The 16,817-nt window shown below is 52.9% G+C and overlaps 1 protein-coding gene across 1 annotated transcript; it reads left to right on the top strand.

Moving 5' to 3' along the window:
* Positions 1-9,752: 9,752 nt before the first annotated feature.
* On the top strand, positions 9,753-14,536 carry CCDC195 (coiled-coil domain containing 195; the record flags this gene model as incomplete). Its single annotated transcript, XM_082003452.1, has 3 exons — positions 9,753-10,017; positions 11,394-11,655; positions 14,404-14,536. The coding sequence occupies 3 exons, from the start codon at positions 9,753-9,755 to the stop codon at positions 14,534-14,536; spliced, it is 660 nt and encodes a 219-aa protein (XP_081859578.1).
* Positions 14,537-16,817: the final 2,281 nt, after the last annotated feature.

Raw genomic sequence — 16,817 nt, 5'->3', positions numbered from 1 at the left:
CTGCTTGAAGAAAAGAAAGAAAGGTGGACAGGGAACATAGCTGCCGGTGCTGCTTCGAATCTTTGTCTAAGTTTTTGGTAAGTGTGGCATTACGTAGGTGCTCACCTTTACAGGTGAGACTTTGACAAGAACTGGTTTTTAGGCTATGAGCAAGATCGTTAATAACAGGCCAAAAAAATGCATCTGTGCAAGTGTTTGATTTAGGACTAGTGTTGGTGGCCTTGCCAATGTCTCACATTCAGATTACTCACGTAAGAGGAAAGTCCACGTTTTCCTCCGTTAAAGCTTTGTGGTGAGTAGTTCTGCCTAAGAAGACTTCTGAGCTCAGGCTGAGAAGCTACGACAGAGAAGAGGAACATTGCGAGGCAGCCGGAGCCGGAGGAGAGGCGGGGGGAGGTTTGGGGCAGGGAGGAGCCTGCGAGGGAGCGGGATACACGGGGCAGGAGTGCGGAGGCGAAGCGGGGCTGGAGGACGCTCTGGGCCCCTGCTGCTGTCGGGGAAGCCGGCGAAAGAACCCCTCTCATCCGAGGAAGGAGATCTTCCTGCGCCGGCCTCCAATCGAGCTACTTTAAAAACTTTTTACAGTGCAAAAGGAATTATTTATGTTTGTTATTTAGTGAAAGCTATCGCAACACCCCAAGAGGAGTTAAGCGTTATACATATTTTATGTTTAATCACATCTTTAGTGACACCCAACCACAACCAAAGGCTTAAATTTCAATTAGAGGGAGATGTACTAAATGTTTAATAGGAATCATTCCTTACAGGGTAATTATATCTTAACATTCACTGGAGAGATGTTACATTGGCAACGTCATGTTGATCTGAACAGGGATGATTTTTTTTTTTTTTTTTTTTTTTTTTTTTGGATAACATCCAAATGAGAAACAGGAGGAGGATCTGTACCATTCGTACTCCTGCGCTGCCCAGCCGCCGGCCTGGGGAAAAAGTGAAATTACGTTCGCGTGTAGCTTTGAACCTGGATTTTTGCATCTCGGTGTGAAAAATGCTGTCGTACCTGTGCCTATGGATTTGAATGCATTTACCAATTTTTAACAAGTTTGGTATGCATGTGAAAGGTTTTCCTTGAAATATTTAAATAATTGCGAAAATAATCAGTTACGTGTTCACAACAAGCACATTAAAGCCATGAAGTTAATTTTGAACTCGGGCAGTTGAAGGATGTTAAAATCAAGTATCGAATGAGAACAGAGAAACGGGATTTTGAGAAAAGCATCCAGAGCTGTAGAAAAAGAAAGAAGGAAAAAGGAAACACACCCAACTAGAATGTGTTTCTCATTTAAGAGAATTGCATTGAGAGAAATAAAATCAATCCAAAAGAGAAAGAATAGCCAAGCCCGTGTGGAACTGTGATCGCGACTGGGAAGGCCAGGTCTGACAGCCCAGGGCAGCGCAGGGCTCACGAGAGGGACCGACGCTTGAATGCAGGCGTAAAGACGTCCACGGCTCAGGGCGGCGGGTCGGCTCTTCCCGGAGTCAGGCGCGCCGGCGCAGCCCGGTTTCCAAGCTCAGCACCTGCCGAGGCCACGGCGTTCGGCTCGCGAGGCCGAAACAACCCGGCGCAGGGAACGGCGTTTGCCCCCGCCTGGATGGGGTGGGGATCCAGGCAGCCGCCGCGGCAGGGTGGGCTTGTGCAGAGCGCACGGACCCCCCCCGGGCGCCCGTGGCTCTCCCCCGCGTAGGGACCTTCCAGCGCTTTCTCGTTTGCAGAGAGCGACTCTGGGCAGCCGTCGGCTCGCAGGGCAGCGCGGGGAGGAAATGAGAACATTATTACTCTTCTCGGGAGAAATCCAGCACGGTTCCTTGGTGAAATATTAGCTATGGAAAGTATTGAGTAACTTCCCTACCTCCCGGGCACGTGTTCAGAGATGGGAAAAAATAAGAAGTAGAGCGAAGCCAGCGTGGCTGGGGCGGGTTGTCGCAGTGTCTAGGTTATCAGGCCAAAAGAACACGAGTGGTTTTAAGGCAGATGGTAAAAAGCTCCTTTGGGAGAGCCTCCTCACGGCACTGCAGGAGGAGTTGGGCTTAACGGAGGTTTGGGATCAGCCCTGAGCAGCCACCCATGTCCCATGCCCTCGGGAGCATCCCTGAGGCCGGCTGAGGTGGGAGTTACAGTAATGAGCGTCCTTCGGGCCGGGAGTCGTAGTCTGCGTGGGATGCGTGTGTGGTTGCTTGTAACGCTTCGTCAAGCTGACAACGTACAGGTATTTCTGGAAAATTCTCAGTAACGCAAAACTGCCATCGTAATTACTGACTTTTCTGTCCGGGCTGTTGAGGTTCTTCATGCGGTTCTTAACTACTCGCCAAGGCAAGAATCTTGAAGTTCTCAGCATGAACATCTCCCCCTGAACAGGAGCCAAGAAATGCACGTTTCCCTTTCTCCCGATTAATTACCCCCCAGCTGTACAGAAGACGCATTTTCTGGGTGCTTTTGAAGCTGTGCTCCCCGTATGCTGTTCCTGTTAGCTATAATCCTTCATTTCTGCTGGAGAACAGCTGTGAGGGAGTTACTTGCCCTGCGATACGTTTTCGTGACCTGCAAATGCCACGTGGTATTCCCCCGCGGTTCTGAGTCACGTTTTAGATGTGTTTGCACAGATTGCCTATGGCGTGATATCTTATGGCTACAAATACGCTCACGTACATTTTATATGGTATGTTTTGTTCAAGAGAAGAAAACTGAGTAAGAAATAATTATCATTTTGAATTTTGGGATGGATTTTCTGCTTGGAGCTGCTCCCTAATCATGAGGCTATCTCCCATGAGTGATGGCTTGTTTTAACTGGAAAGCCGTCGGAAGCCGCGTGCAGGTAACTACGGGCCCAGCTGCACACTCCTAGTTACAGAAATCTCCAGCTGAGCATATAGATTTTCTTGCACGAGGCACAGTTTTGTACTCTGTAGCATATGTTGTGCTTCCAGGGAGCTGGCATAAAACAGATTAATTCTGATGATTCCAGACTAACTTGAGGATCCTTTTAAAGGGAGAGAGACCCAGAGGCTTAGAAATGCAACACGGAGGGCTGAAGTGCTCTCTGAAAAGTTTGAAACGTTTCTACAGCCTTGCTTCGCTGCCAGCCTGGTCCAAAACTGTAGCCAAGGTTTTCAGATGTGACTCACGTATCTCGGAGTTTCCATTTCCCGTGTTCAGGTTAAGCCTGGTTTTTCGAAAGTATTGAGCATCCCCTGCTGGAAACCAGACCCCTTTCAGAAACCGAATACTCAAAGCAACACTATGAAGATTTTGGGGCTGTGTATGCCAAGCTGTAGAGGCTCAGCGTGTTGCGCGGGTGCTCGGCTCCCTGCCGCCGCTGAAGCGAGCGGGGTGCTCACGGGGGTTTCTTTTAACAACGCGTGTGTGGGGTTTTCTGCGTACGTCTTGGGGTTAAGGCACGGGCAGGCGGATGGTCCTTGCAAAAGAAAAAGGATGCTTAGTGGACACTGACAAGTTAAACAATTACCTGTTAAATAGACTAATCAAGTAACTATTTGCCACTGTTATCTAATTAGATTATGAAACCTGAGAACGCTTTAAACAGGAGCTAATTTTTGCCACCTTGGTTTTTTTCGGGGAGGTTATGCAGCTCGCTCCACACAACTGCCTCGCTGCACCCAGCGTGAGCAGAAGTCACCGCTCCGACGGGGCTGAATGGGAGCCTTTAATTAGTCATGAGCGTAAGGCACTTCGTTCACGCATGGAAAGCAGCCGGCTTTATATACTCTCACGCCTGGCTACGCGTGAGGCTGGTGAACGTTTCCACAGGCGCTGCCCTTGCCGCTCCCCGCTGCCTCTCGCAACGCTGCTGGCCGTGTCCGTGCCCCGAGGGCAGCCCGTGTCCCGTGCCCCCTCTCTCGGCTTGCGGCCCCGCTCCTTCTCCCCGCTTCAACGTGGAGGGGAGAGCGCCGCTGCAGACCTGCAATCCCCTTCCCGGGCTCGTCCTGCCAAACCCCGGCGAATTTTTGTTCTGCCGGGAAGTCGCTGCCCAAGCGCGCTCAGAAAAAGAGCTTTGTGCAGAAGTGCCGCGTGTCGGTGGCTGGTCACGGTCTGGCGAGACGTGGGCGGCCGTGGAGGTGGCTCCCGCGCGGGGCGGCGGGGCTGGCAGCGGCCCGGGCGGCGGAAGTGCCGGTGGGCGCGGGAGCACCTCGCCCTTGGCTGCGGCGGCTTCGTGGGTGCTGCTGCTGTGCCCCCGCCGAGCCGAGCGCGTGAAGGCACCGCCTCGGCCCTTGCGCGCGGGTGAGGGAGGGCTTTCCTTCACGGCGCGCGTGGGCTCCGGTTCTGGGGGCGTCCCGAAGCGGGGCGGGCAGCACCCGCCCGCTGGCACGCTGGCACCCACTCGAACGGGTGCCCCGGCACCGGCGTGCCTCGGCCTTCCGAGGGGCTTAGGAACAGCAGGTTTCAACTGTGCAATAGCTTGGAGCCAAAAGTCACACTTTTCAGAGTCAGTGTGGAAATTTTTCAACGGTTGTATTTGTGGGAACGTACCAAAGCGGGCGTCCGGCTTCCTCCGTTCAGCTGCGGAGAGATGCCGGCTGGGAGGAGGGGAGGCATCCCCGCGGCTAAAGGCGGGGACACGCCCGCCCGCCGCGCAGCGAGTGAACCCAGCCGGTGGGTAACGAGCCGGTTGCCGCGGCGCGGCCTGAGGCACTGCCCCGGAGGCCGGTGCGCGCCCTGCGCCGGCCCTCGCGGTGGAAGCTCGGCTCTGGCGCGGCGGCACGCAGGCCGGGGCGGCGGGGCCGTGTGGCCGGGGCGCGTTAGGAAACGGCATTAAACACGGACGCGATCGGCAAACTTTAGAGGCTGAGCTGTTTTGTCCAACTATTGGAACATTTTCAATTTGTGCTGCAAAATCTTCTCTGTCAAGTCCTTCCCTTGCCAGAAGGGTGCATTTCTTTGCGCTTCGTGCCTTTCTTTGCGTGGCTGAGCATTCGCAGATGGGATTCGTTCCAGGCACGGTGTGACCTGGCCTGGCAGAGCACCGCCTGTGGGGACGCTGATGCCAGCTGCGGCGGCTGCCGGCACCAGGCTCGGGTGAGCAAGGGCCTTGCAGACCGTGTCGCGTGTCCCACCACTTTCCAGCCGTTGTTCGAACGCTTGGAAAAACCCACATTCGCGTAGAGCATCGATCTCAAACCTTCTGCTGAGCCTCAAGCTATAGGACTGGCCAAGTAAAGCACGGGGATAGTTTAGATGTCTAAAGGTCTAAATGTCTAAACTTTGAGAAGAGTGAAAGTGGAGAAATAAATGTAAATCTACCTCTTGATTACAGATTTACCTCTTGATTGAACAGCCACTGAGAATTAAACAAGGAGAAGGCCAATATAGGATCAAATTTTTGACAATAAATCTATGCAGTCCCTTCAGATGTACAGGAGCAAAATTGTCAAAAGTGTGCATCAGCAAAACACGCTAAAAAACATTTCTTTTTTACTCATTTTTAAATTCACTGAAATATTCGTTTTTTAACTCCTGAAGTTGTACAGACAGATCCGAAGAGACTTAGGCTCTTCTGCACCGTCATGAAGCACAAAACATAGGTCAAAGCCAGAAATCAAGCAAGGACTGAGGGCGCGGTGAAGTTCTTGCACGGTGGCAATAGGAAGAATTTGGCGTTGACCCCGACCGGTGCTGGTGTTACGCTTTTGCTTGGTCATTTCTCACAGGGTGAATAAATCCAGCGCCGCTGGCATTCGTGGCTGCTAACAGCAAACCTTCCCCGGAGGCTCCCGCCCTGACGGAGCCCTGCTCCAGCCCGGAGCAGGGGTGGCGGCGCGTGAGCCGCTCCCCTCCCCAGCTTTGCCCGTGGGCTACGTGCCGGGGCGGGCGGGCTGCCGTGCTTCGCCTCCCGCCCATCCCAGCGAGGCCGGCGGCGCGGTGCAGCGCGGCTGGTCCCCCGCCGAGGGGCCGGAGCCCCGGCGCGATGCGGGGCCGCGCGGCAGGTGGGGCCGAAGCTGCGGCAGCCAGCAGACGCATCGGAGCGGGAGCAGGGCGTCATAAGGACGGAAGCCTACGGGTTAGGAGGAGTATGGCGTCGGGCGAGAAGGAAGGGTGTTCGCTCACTGCCGAGTGGTAAGAGATTTTCCACCTCCAGCCCTGCTCGGCCTCGGTCCTCTGCCTCCATCTCCTCCTCCTCAAAGCTGCGGGCCGCAGCAGCCCAGCCGCGCTCTGGCCAGCGCGTGGTGGGAAGGGGAGGCCTCACCCCGCCGCACTAGCACAGGCTGTGGGCGCTGCGGCCCTGCCGTCCTGCCCGTGTATGGGGAGCTGGAGCTCGGCACTCGTGCTCTGCCAGTCGGGCTTCGCCCCGGAGAGCGGAGACTCGGTGGTCTCGCGGGCGGGCTCCCGTGCCCCTGCAGGCATGACGCGCCTCCAGCTGCAGCGTGTCGTGGGAAATAGCCACACACTTGCTGCTGATGGATTTTCAGGGACAAAATGTTGTGACGTGCAAAAAAAAAAAAAATCTTTTTTTATTTTTACTGGAGTAGCAATGAGTCCTCTCTGGTTTTTTACCTCTCCAACTTTCAGGGTAGCACGAGAGCAGATTTGGCAAGTGAGACAGCTGGAAGAGCTGTTCAGCGATGGCGGTAGCCGTGCAGGTGCCGTTTTCTGCTGACGGCAGGTTTCACAACGCACCCTCTGCACCCACAGCGTAGCCCCTTCCCCAGGGAGCCCCCGCGGCAGCCACGGACACGCACAAGGGAGCTGCAGAATATCAAGTAGTGGCGGAATAAAGAGCCGCGCTTCTCCTGGCTTTGTACGAAGCCGCTCCCCAAGGCTTCTGCGTTTTGTTCACAGGTTTTCTGTTGCAATGCTACTTGGTACGCGGGTCGTACAGTCCCCTGAAACCCAGCAGATGCTCCGGCAGCCACGTACGGGGATTGCTCCAGGGCCGCTGGAGCCCAGCAGCTGCCAGAAACTCCGCCGCTGTGTTTGGTTATTCTTCCTGCTGGAGAGGTTTGGATACGGCTGAAGGTGAATACGATTTTACCCAGGTCCATGTCCTACCAAGCACAACTTGCCCAAGCAGCGCAGGTGTGAGAAACGCTATCCTTAGGTTGAAGCGTTCGGCAGCGAAAACCACACAGCTATAGGTGACTGTAGGAAGGTACACTGAACGTATGGCCAGCCAAAATCTGCAGCCTACGAGCGTGTCTCCCACCCATGGCACATGGAGAGGCAGCGCCCAGGAGCTGCCCAGCCCTGCCCCGGGCCGGCGGCCCCACGGGCCCGGCAGCGCCAGCACACGTCTTGGACCTTGACTCTACAAGCACAAGGCTGCGTGCGAGGAGCTCTGTCTGCGTACAGGGAACATGCTGACCAGCTCAGCGGAAAATCTAGCTTTGCCAGGTTTTTGTCACCCAAAACTCCCGACTCGTCTGCCCCGCTGCCCATCAGTCCCTGGGCAGGAATCGCAGCGGGAGCAGCAGGACGATGTTACAAGGCAAACGTCGTTTCCTCGGAAGTCGCTGGTACAACAAGCGGTCCGTGCCCCTCTGGTGCCAGTGGGGCAGCGGGCACGGGATCGGAGGAGCAGGTGCCTTCGGTGGCAGCCGGGGTGAGCTGACTGCTGAGCTGGCAGGCGTCCCCCGCCCTCCCGCCCGGCCCGCTGCCGCACCAGCAGCAACACTCTAATCGCACGTGAGCGCTATCGCTGCTCCGGTACCTGATCCGCTTGCTGGAGACACAGAAACGTGAATTTGAAACACACACTGGAGGGTTGCTGCTGTGCTTTAAGTTCTTGGATGACTCCAAAATGGAGAGGATTTGTATTTCGGTTCCAGCAGCTTTGCTCACCACACGTTCTCCCCAGCACAGGGGCACCTGCGCTGTTATTTAAGCCTGGATCCAAGCCCATTCCTGAGCCCGGCTTTGCCCACTCCTTCCCATTTGTATGTGATTATGCCCTCGGTAACATGCACCTCTCTGGAGGGGAGGAAAAAACTCTTCCACTTCTTGTTGGTGCAGTCTGGATGGGCTGGAGAGAGGACAGGACCCACCCGGAGCTTTGCCAAGGTTAATGCCAGCACATCAAGCCCAGACTGCCACCAGCCGGGCAGGGGAAACACAGCGGGGCCTGACGTGCTCTTCCCCTTGCACTGTGATTTCGTGAGAGGTCAGGGATGCCATGGGCTTTCTTTGCAGCCCGAAAACTCGAATTCATTCTCTGCACGCAGCCCGAGTTGCGCAGAGGCCTCTGGAGAGGCTCCCGGGAGGCGACGGCAGGGCTGCCCGTGACTCCCGCGGCGCCCGGTCCCCAGCCTTGTGTCCGTGTCGCCGCAAAACTGGGCGCAGCTGCGTGTTCCGGCCGCTCCTGCCCCGAGTCCCCGCTGCCGGAGCTGGGCGCCGCGTGCTGCCGGAGGCAGAGCGGGCAGCGCGCGCCGCCTGAGCTGCGGGAACCGCTTCGTCCTCACGAAGCGCTTTTGAGGGCGTTGCTCCCGAGGAGGCAGCGCCGGCCGGGCGGGAACCTGCCCGAGGGCAAAGCTCTTCGCCTGCATCCCTGTTTTTCTCTCAGTTCTGGCAGTTTCTGCCCGACTTCCCAATAGCAGCGCTTCCTCGCGACAGCCCGCCTCTGACGCTCTCTGGGAAAGCCAAACCCAGTCGTCTCTTGTTTCGAGCGCCTCACGCCAGCTGTCCTTCCGTCCCCCGGCCTCTGCAGCAACGCGGGGAGGTGCGCGCAGACAAAAGGTCTTTTCTTCTCAGGTATTCCCGAGTCACTCTTGAGCTACTGGAAACCGAATGGGCTCAAAGCGAAAGGTGTGTTAAATTATTTTCCTGCTGGCTTTCCGGCACTCTCAGTTTTGTATTCGGAAGTAAGCCGTGGGGGTGGGAAGGGCGTTCCGCAGGTTTTCGCGTTTCACTGCCGGCAGGATGATGGCTTTAGGGCCTCGGCCTCGAGAGCAGCGCAGAGGATTGCGTTTCCCTTCCTAATGCAAGATTCATGCCCGGTCCCTCTCTCCTTACGTTCGCGGGAGGCTGCGCTCCAGCAAGCCTCCCCGGGCGCCCGGGCAGGGCAGCGGGCTCTGCCGCGGTTTCGGGAGAGTTTAGCCTACTGTTGACGTACGCCGTTAATAGCGGGGGTCTCGCACTCCATCAGCTTTTGTTCGGAAATCTAGTTTTCCTTTGAGAAATCGCTAATTCTTTTCCAGATGCGCAGAGCAAAAACGAGTGGTTCACCTCAAGGTGTCAAGGGAGAGGGGAGCTGCTGCCCAGCACAGGGCAGCCCCTTCCTCTGCGCCCCGGAGGCGATCGCTGGCCTTTTCGGGTGAACTAAGGGCAACGGGCTCTGTCCCTCCTTGGTCCTTTCGGAGAAAACCAAAGCCTGAGGCAAGCGGAGTATTTTGCTGCTGCTGAAGCAAGGAGTTCAACTCAAAAAGTTCAGCTTGTCTTTGTTTAAGCAGAATTTGACTTACTGCTTTGAGTTCTCGTGGGAGCAGGAGGGATTTGCGACGAAGCGGCGATACTGTGCTGACAGTGATTTGTGCGGCGCGGAAGAGGCCGGCTCCGCTCTGAAAAACGAGACAGGGAATGAATAAATCATGGGCCTCCGCTTAGTAACTTGACGACTCGGGCCAGCCCTGGTGGCGGTGGGAGCTGGCCCGAGCCCTGCGTGCGGGGGGCACCCCTGCTGTCCACAGGCTTTTAAGGGCAGGGTCTGCCCGCCGCTGGCTGAGGAGCCTCTCCGCAGCGCAGGCGCTTTGGCGGGGGAGCGGGCGGCCTTGCTGCGCGGCGCGGGACCATGGAGGGAAACGTGCACCTCCTCCAGGTCATCCGCAAGATGCGTTCCCAAATCAACAAGCTGGAGCGGGAGAACAGGGCCCTGCGGGGAGAGCTGGCGGTCCGCGGGCAGAGCGCTGCGCCCGCGGAGAGGGAGGCAGCCAGAGGAGGTGGGAAGGGCGACGTGAGGAGCCTCGCCGGCGATGGGGCAGGACCAGCTGGCTCTGCAGCATCCCTGCGTGGAAGCATCGTGGCCAGTCCCGCTCCGGCACCAAAGGAGCAGACAGGTACCGAAGAGCCAGGGCTGTCCGTGGCGCCCACGTGTGCTGCCCGCGCAGGACCTCCCAGCCGGGCTGCTCCGCGTCTGCAGGGAACGGGAGACGGGCCACGAGCTTCCTGTCTAGTTAACGGGGTGGAAGCGTTCTGGCCTCCCTCGGTGCCCGCACCCAAGCCCACCTTAACTGCGTGTCTCGCGCTGTGACCTTTATAGGGGGGTACCTACATCCCCCAAGCGGAGCTTAGTGCAGTATTTTGCTGCTGCTCAAGCAAAGAGTTAAACTCAAAAAGTTCGGTTTGTCTTTGTTTAAGCAGAATTTGACTTACTGCTTTGTGTTTTCGTGGGCATGGAGTATCTTGCCCATGCCTGATCCCTGTCAGATCCAGGCAGAAAAGGACCAACAGTTGTAACCGTGCTGTAACCTCTCTTGCCTTAGTAAAAGATGAGAAAGACTCTACAAATAGTAACAAACAGCGATGGCTTGTATACATCACACCAGATGTGCAATTTCTTTTTGCAGATAAGGCGGTTATTTTGGCTGAGGGAGAGAGGGTCCAATATAAAGGAATACTCCCTCTTCACAATTTATCAGAGAGGAAAAAATGGAAATATGCCTCGGTTATAGAAGTCTGGTTGAGAATTCTGGAGGATTTAATGAAGCAGGAACTAGAGCAAAGTGTTGTTTGGTGAGAAGTAGTTTTGCAGAATTGGATGTGGTTCTTGGCAGGGTCAGGCTGTTGGGTATCGTACGTGCTTGAGGCCTGTCCCGTCCTCGTCTGGCATCTGTCACGTCCAGTCTGCTGGAAAACTACTTCACTAACGCAACCTCTTGGCATTAGTGTGGTGTGTGTTACGGGTTGCAGCTGCCGTTACAGTCCACATGCCCCTCAGCTCTGAACCAACCTCCTGGAGAGGTCCAGGCCCTGGAGAAATGTCCCCGCAGGTTTTGACAGAGCCAAGTCTATGAAAAGGAACGAGATGAGAGGCTGAACAGTACCGGTGGATTTACGTGACGCTAGATGAGTGCTGCCGTGCCATCACGCGTACTGCCGAGCCCGCCGAGCCCAGTGGTCAGGCTGCCAACCTGAGGGCCTCCTGAACTGGGGCTGCCGGTGGCTATGGATGTCGCCAGCTTGGGAACAGCTGACTGGTCTTTCGGCGAGCGTGAGAGATGTGCGGAGTGCGTTCCAGCCCTCTGGCTTCTCCTCCCCAGCTGCCTTCTAGGCGAACGGGTGGGTTCCAAAGGGGCTGTTTGGCCTCCTCTGCTTTCTGGTCTCCCCACGTGGAAAACTTTTTGAGCCAAAAGAAGGCGATTAAAAATAAGTCGAGGATATCTGAATTCTCATTACTATTGTTTCTAGCTCTGCTTTTGTCTCTGCTACCCAGATACCACCATGACTGTGCGGCGATACTCCACCGCTTCGCCAGCACCCGCTCCTGCCGGCGCGAGGTCTCACCGGGCCGGCGAGAGGCCTCCGAGCAATGGCCTCCCGGACGCGCCGGGCAGCGCCCGGCCACCGGCCCCTCCTGCTGCAGCACAGCCCACCGGTGGAGAGGAGAAAGGGCTGGGAAAAACGCCAGCCGGCTCGCTCTCCTACAGTCCTTCCAGCAAAGCGAAGCTGCTCCGGCAGCACGTCAGTAAGTGCAGGTAGGTTCAGTTTGCCTTCGCAGCGTCGCCTGCCTGGCTTGGTCGCGGGTTTCACCTAATAACACCTATGGATATTGCTCTGGGGTTTAGTTCGTTATCAGCAAGGTCTTTGTTTGAATGTATATAGGCATCAAGCAGGCGGGACACCTCTTTTGGGCCAGTTGTCCCACTCCCCCCTGCAGCGCGTGAAGATCGCCAGTGGCATTAGCAGTTTAAATTTACTGTAGAAAGGAGAGGCTGAGGGGAGAGGGAAGGGGCTTGAAATCTTCTCTCTGTTAAAGAGTTTTGCAGATTGGTGTGTTGATCTGACAAGCTAACGAAAGGGATTTTTAAGCTTTGAACAAAAAGCACCGAAGATATCAAGGAATTCTGAACTATGCTTTTGGAAGTGTGGTTAATACGGCTCATGGATTTAGACATGCTGTATCATGTTTCCCCTGTAATTGAAGCATTACAGGTTAATGCTTTCAGCCTTGAGAAAAATGTTCTCAGGGTGGCTTCTAAATTAAGTGAAACGGCTGCTGGACAAGCCCAATAAGCCAGTGTCTCTGCTTATTGATGAGAAGCTTTCCAGCACAGGGCTACGATCCAAGGTAGAAGCACCAATAATGAGACTGTGATACACGACAGCCCCGGTCACGAGGGGACGCTTTCGCAGGCACCCAGGTTTTCCTGCAAGGACGTTTGAGGGTCAGATATTTTACAACATTTGAACGCCTCGATTTAGTCCCTGGCAGGCGACTCGTATCGTTTTCCGAAGCACCCTGACCCCGTAACTCTGGATTTCAGCACGTGATCCACGGGGTTCAGGGCAACTTACGCCTCCCCGTGCACACAACTGACCCTCGGGCCCCGCAGGTTTAAAAGCACCGGTTCCCAGCGGCCGAAGGAATGGTGCCGCTTCTTTTATCGCCCTCCTTAGAGCCGCCTCGTCAGCTCTGAGCAGCAGCGTGTGGTGCTGTAACTCACGTCCACTCGGCGTCGGCTGCTTTAGAAGGAACGGCTACGGAAAGAGCTTTTTACCTAACCCCCTCAGCAGGCTGGGTGATCTCCTGAAGCTTGAAGCTTTGTGTTCCTTACAGCAAAAAAAGTTTAATGTATTTTCTGGTCTTAATGGTGGATGTTTCCATTATATCCACAAAGGTCTAAAACATACAGCAATCTTAGTAAAATTTTAACTAGTACGATAATTTGTGGCAATGAGTTCAGCAAGCTAATTGAGCTTAATTTTTTACAGTGATGATATTTTTGCTTCCCAGCACGCTGGTCCGTGTCAGGTTTTCCTATGCATTGTTTGTTGTAGTTTTCTCACATTTTGCTCCAAAGCTGTAATCCTATATGTGCTGCTGAATATTTTTCTTTTAAAATTAACTCAAGATTTATCTAGCGTGCAGTGCATCCAACTAATAAAATAACAGCACTGCTAACAAATCCTCACTAATTTGCATGCCTACAACACTTTCATTCATATATGCTAAAGAATTATTTATACCACGCCATTCCTAAGAGGACAGGCTGAGAGGGTTGGGGCTGTCCTGCCTGGAGAAGAGAAGGCTCTGGGAGGACCTTCTTGCAGCCTTCCAGGACTTAAAGGAGGCTCATAAGGAAGATGGGGACAGACTTTTAGCAGAGCCTGTTGCGATAGGACAAGGGGTAACAGTTGTAAACTAAAAGAGGGCGGATTTAGACTACATATAAAGAAGAAATTTTTCCCAATGAGGGTGGTGACACACTGGTACAGGTTTCCCAGAGAGGCGGTAGATGCCCCATCCCTGGAACCATTCCAGGTCAGGTTGGACGGGGCTCTGAGCAACCTGACAGAGTTGAAGATGTCCCCGCTCACTGCAGGGGGGTTGGACTAGATGACCTTTAAATGTCTTTTCCAACCCAAACTACTCTATGATTCCCACTTTTTTTGGTAAATAAAAAAAGACTAAATATTTGACTACACTAGGCAGCATAAGAGGGGCTGAGAGCTGTTTTCAGGGCTATTACAGTAAAATTACAAAAGGCACAAGGCCAGTTTGGTACCAATCACTGGGGTGTTCAGGCTTGATGGTTTCACCTTCCAGTGGGACAGGTCTAATTGGCAGGTGAGAAGGGGCAAGGAAGTCGCAGAGGTCCTCTGCCCTGCAGGACACCCCCAGTAACCGTCAATAAATACTTTCATAGTTTCATGATTTTCCTTTCCCGTGCTCCTCGAGGGCCTGAGCGAGCTGACAGCAGTCGCGGAGGACAGTCGGAAGGAAAACCAAAGCTCTGCGAAACCCAATCCGTTCACTTGCCAAACCAACCCGTCCCGAGACACGTGAAGGAGCGTTCCTCGCTCGCCGCTGGGGAGCGGCTCTTCTCGGGCCCGCCTGCCGTAGCTGGGTGCTGGTGCACAGCAACAGAAAGCCACCGGAGGAGCCCCGGGGCCCGTGTGGGTGCACGTGCACCCCGAGGGCTCCGTATGCGCGTAGCTTTGTGCGTACGCGTTGGGCGCCGACAGAGAGATGTGAGGCTGGATGGAAAAAGGCAGATGCCTCCCGCAGACGGACGGACAGGCAGACAACGCTGTGCTTGGTCCCCTGGGAAGAGCGTGTGAACCCTGTCCCAGCGACCACGAAACCCTGCCTCCGTGCAGCATGCAAGTGCTGATAAAGCATTTCCTTTTTGCTTGCTGGTGGCTTTTTTTCTTTTTTTTTTACTTTCATTGCACGTTTTATACATTTGTAATCCTCGTAACGCTTTCTCATTTTTCTCCAGGGGTAAAGTAAAGGCCGTTAGTTTCCTCTTACCAGTGGATACGCCATCATACGCTGAAAAGCAAGGCTGCCTCAAAAGCCCGCAAAGTCAGAGCACCAAGCGGTTAACCACCATCGCTGAAAAGGATATGTGAGCTGGTGAATTTTTAAAGGACCATTGATTCCTGAGATAAATTGGTTTTAAGTGATAGCTGTGTGTCAGGTTCCTTTCCTGCAAAACGCTTTGGCAGGACGCCTGCGGAGAATCACCCAGCCCGTGTTTCGGGTCACTGGCCCCATGTTCAGCATGGAAATGGAAGCCACGACAAAGCCGGCTGGAAGCCCGTACGCCGTGATGAAGCCACACGATAGCAAAGGTACCTCCACAAAGTAGCTTCTGCGCAACGTATCTCAAGGATCCCTTACCTTAGGACCGCTGTAAACAGTGTTGAAGCTGGTTTTGATGTGTTTGTCACAAAAAGCAGAAACCATGTCACCGCTTGTGTTTGCCGATTCCCTCGCCGGAAAGGTATTTGATGCAAATGACAAAATAAGAGCTATTAAAGAGCCTGTGAGGTTTCCTCTGTATGTAAAACTTTAAGACCTCACAGTACTAATACAGCAAAGTTAAGAAGGAGTTACGGAGTCAGTTAGCGTTACTCTGAATTTCCGCAAAGCTTGGCAATGACTGTTTAGGTCCGTTTGGGGTGCACCTCTGAGGGAGCGCAGCAAGTACTAATCGGTATGAAAACATGACTACGTGTCTGTTTCTGCCTCGGCGTGTTGAGCCAGCCAGAGACTAAAGGCTGTACACCACGTCAAAACAGGAAGAATTGCAAATATCAGAATTTTTCAGGAATGGCTTCTCAAAAATCAAAAATCCTTAGCAGGAATTCAGCAAACAGGTGCAAGAAAAAAATGAGAGAGAACTACAAACACCTTGTAAAAAATGAGGAGTGCTTGTTAGTTCTAGTCACATGAGTAAAGATAGTGTCCCACATGTTTATTTTTATTACAAGTACTTACGGAACCAAAATATTGCACATTGCTATTTCTTTATGTACAGGCAGCACTGATGATTGAATATTGTACAGAAAATACATGAACAGTAGATGTTTGTACCAATAACTTTAAGGAAGATTTTAATCTCATTGTCTACTCTTAAACTCTTGAGCTTTCACAAGTGAGAGCAGAGACCCGGTGGAAAAAAAATACCTTCTGGATTTTCCGTGATGTTGTATACGTGTATAAAAATCTGTGCACCTTTTTTCATTTTGAAATTCAACATGTTCTGTATATTCAAGTACGTTTTTACTATATTCTCACCAACGAAGTAATAACTTCAATTTCACTGCCATTTTATTTGTGGATTTTTATGTTCAGCTTGGGTCCATACTGAGTTGCATTGTAATATCAGAAGTAATGAATCAATGACTTCCAGCAAACGAGGTTACAGTTTGGAAAATTTACTCAACAGCTCATTTCAGAAGGCACTTACAGGGAAGTGTTTTTTAAATGTCTTAAAGAAAGCTTCATTGTCAGAAACTGGACACTGCGTGTGTGTTCAGTTAAGTACCTAAACCCAGCTGATTTCACTCAGCAAAGTAACAACAAACATCTTTGAAAATCTGGCCCTGGACCTTTAAGGTACCGAAGCTTTTGACAGTTCCTGTTTGAACACCAGATTTCATGGGATTTGGGAATCCGTATGCTTTAGACAGCCTTCAGAAGTCTCAGCCTTTAAGTTTTCTAAGCCTCAGCTTCCATGAAGCAGCGGTGGGAATTCTCTTCTCCCACCCTCTTTGTGTCAATTCACCGTAGGTAGCTCACTGACACTAAGACTGCCTATTAGTAAGCGTATGACAGCGTCAGCTGTAGTGGGCTGCTGATTCTGATGTCACACAAATACATACAACTTTGTGTATGGTCCAGAAATTAAACTCGCTGGACATTTATTAGAGTCTTAGAGTATAATAGTCTTAAACTTTTGTATACTTACAGGGAAAAAGAACAGAAAGGTGGAAGGGAAAAGAGGGAAAGGAATCAAAGTAGTCATTGATAAATGGCAGTCAGTATATTAACGGAAATATTTATTTTTCAAAGATATTTTTGCAATCTTTAGCAGTGCCCACAGGTTTAAGAACACATGATGATGCACAGGCACATTAATTTTTAAAAGCGTTGTGCAGATTTGACCTAGCTCCGCAGCTCTAGGAGAACCAGATTGTAGCAGAGGCCACAGAGAAACCACTGAGCACATCAGTTTTACCACAGTACAACACAAAGTAACTTACCATGGAGCACTTCCTGGCAACTAAAGCATTCCAATATTAAACATTCATAGATTGTTCACTACAAAAAAGGGCAGGTATAAGCAAAGCGAGTGTTGAAATTTGGACAGAGAGATGCAGGCAGCAATTAAGCCATGGTCCTTTT

The sequence above is a fragment of the Phaethon aethereus genome (assembly GCF_964289735.1).
Source record: "Phaethon aethereus genome assembly, chromosome: 9".
NCBI classification, from domain to species: Eukaryota; Metazoa; Chordata; class Aves; order Phaethontiformes; family Phaethontidae; genus Phaethon; species Phaethon aethereus.
The sequence above is the reverse complement of the archived record's forward strand: the minus strand, read 5'-3'. Positions and strand labels throughout refer to the sequence as shown.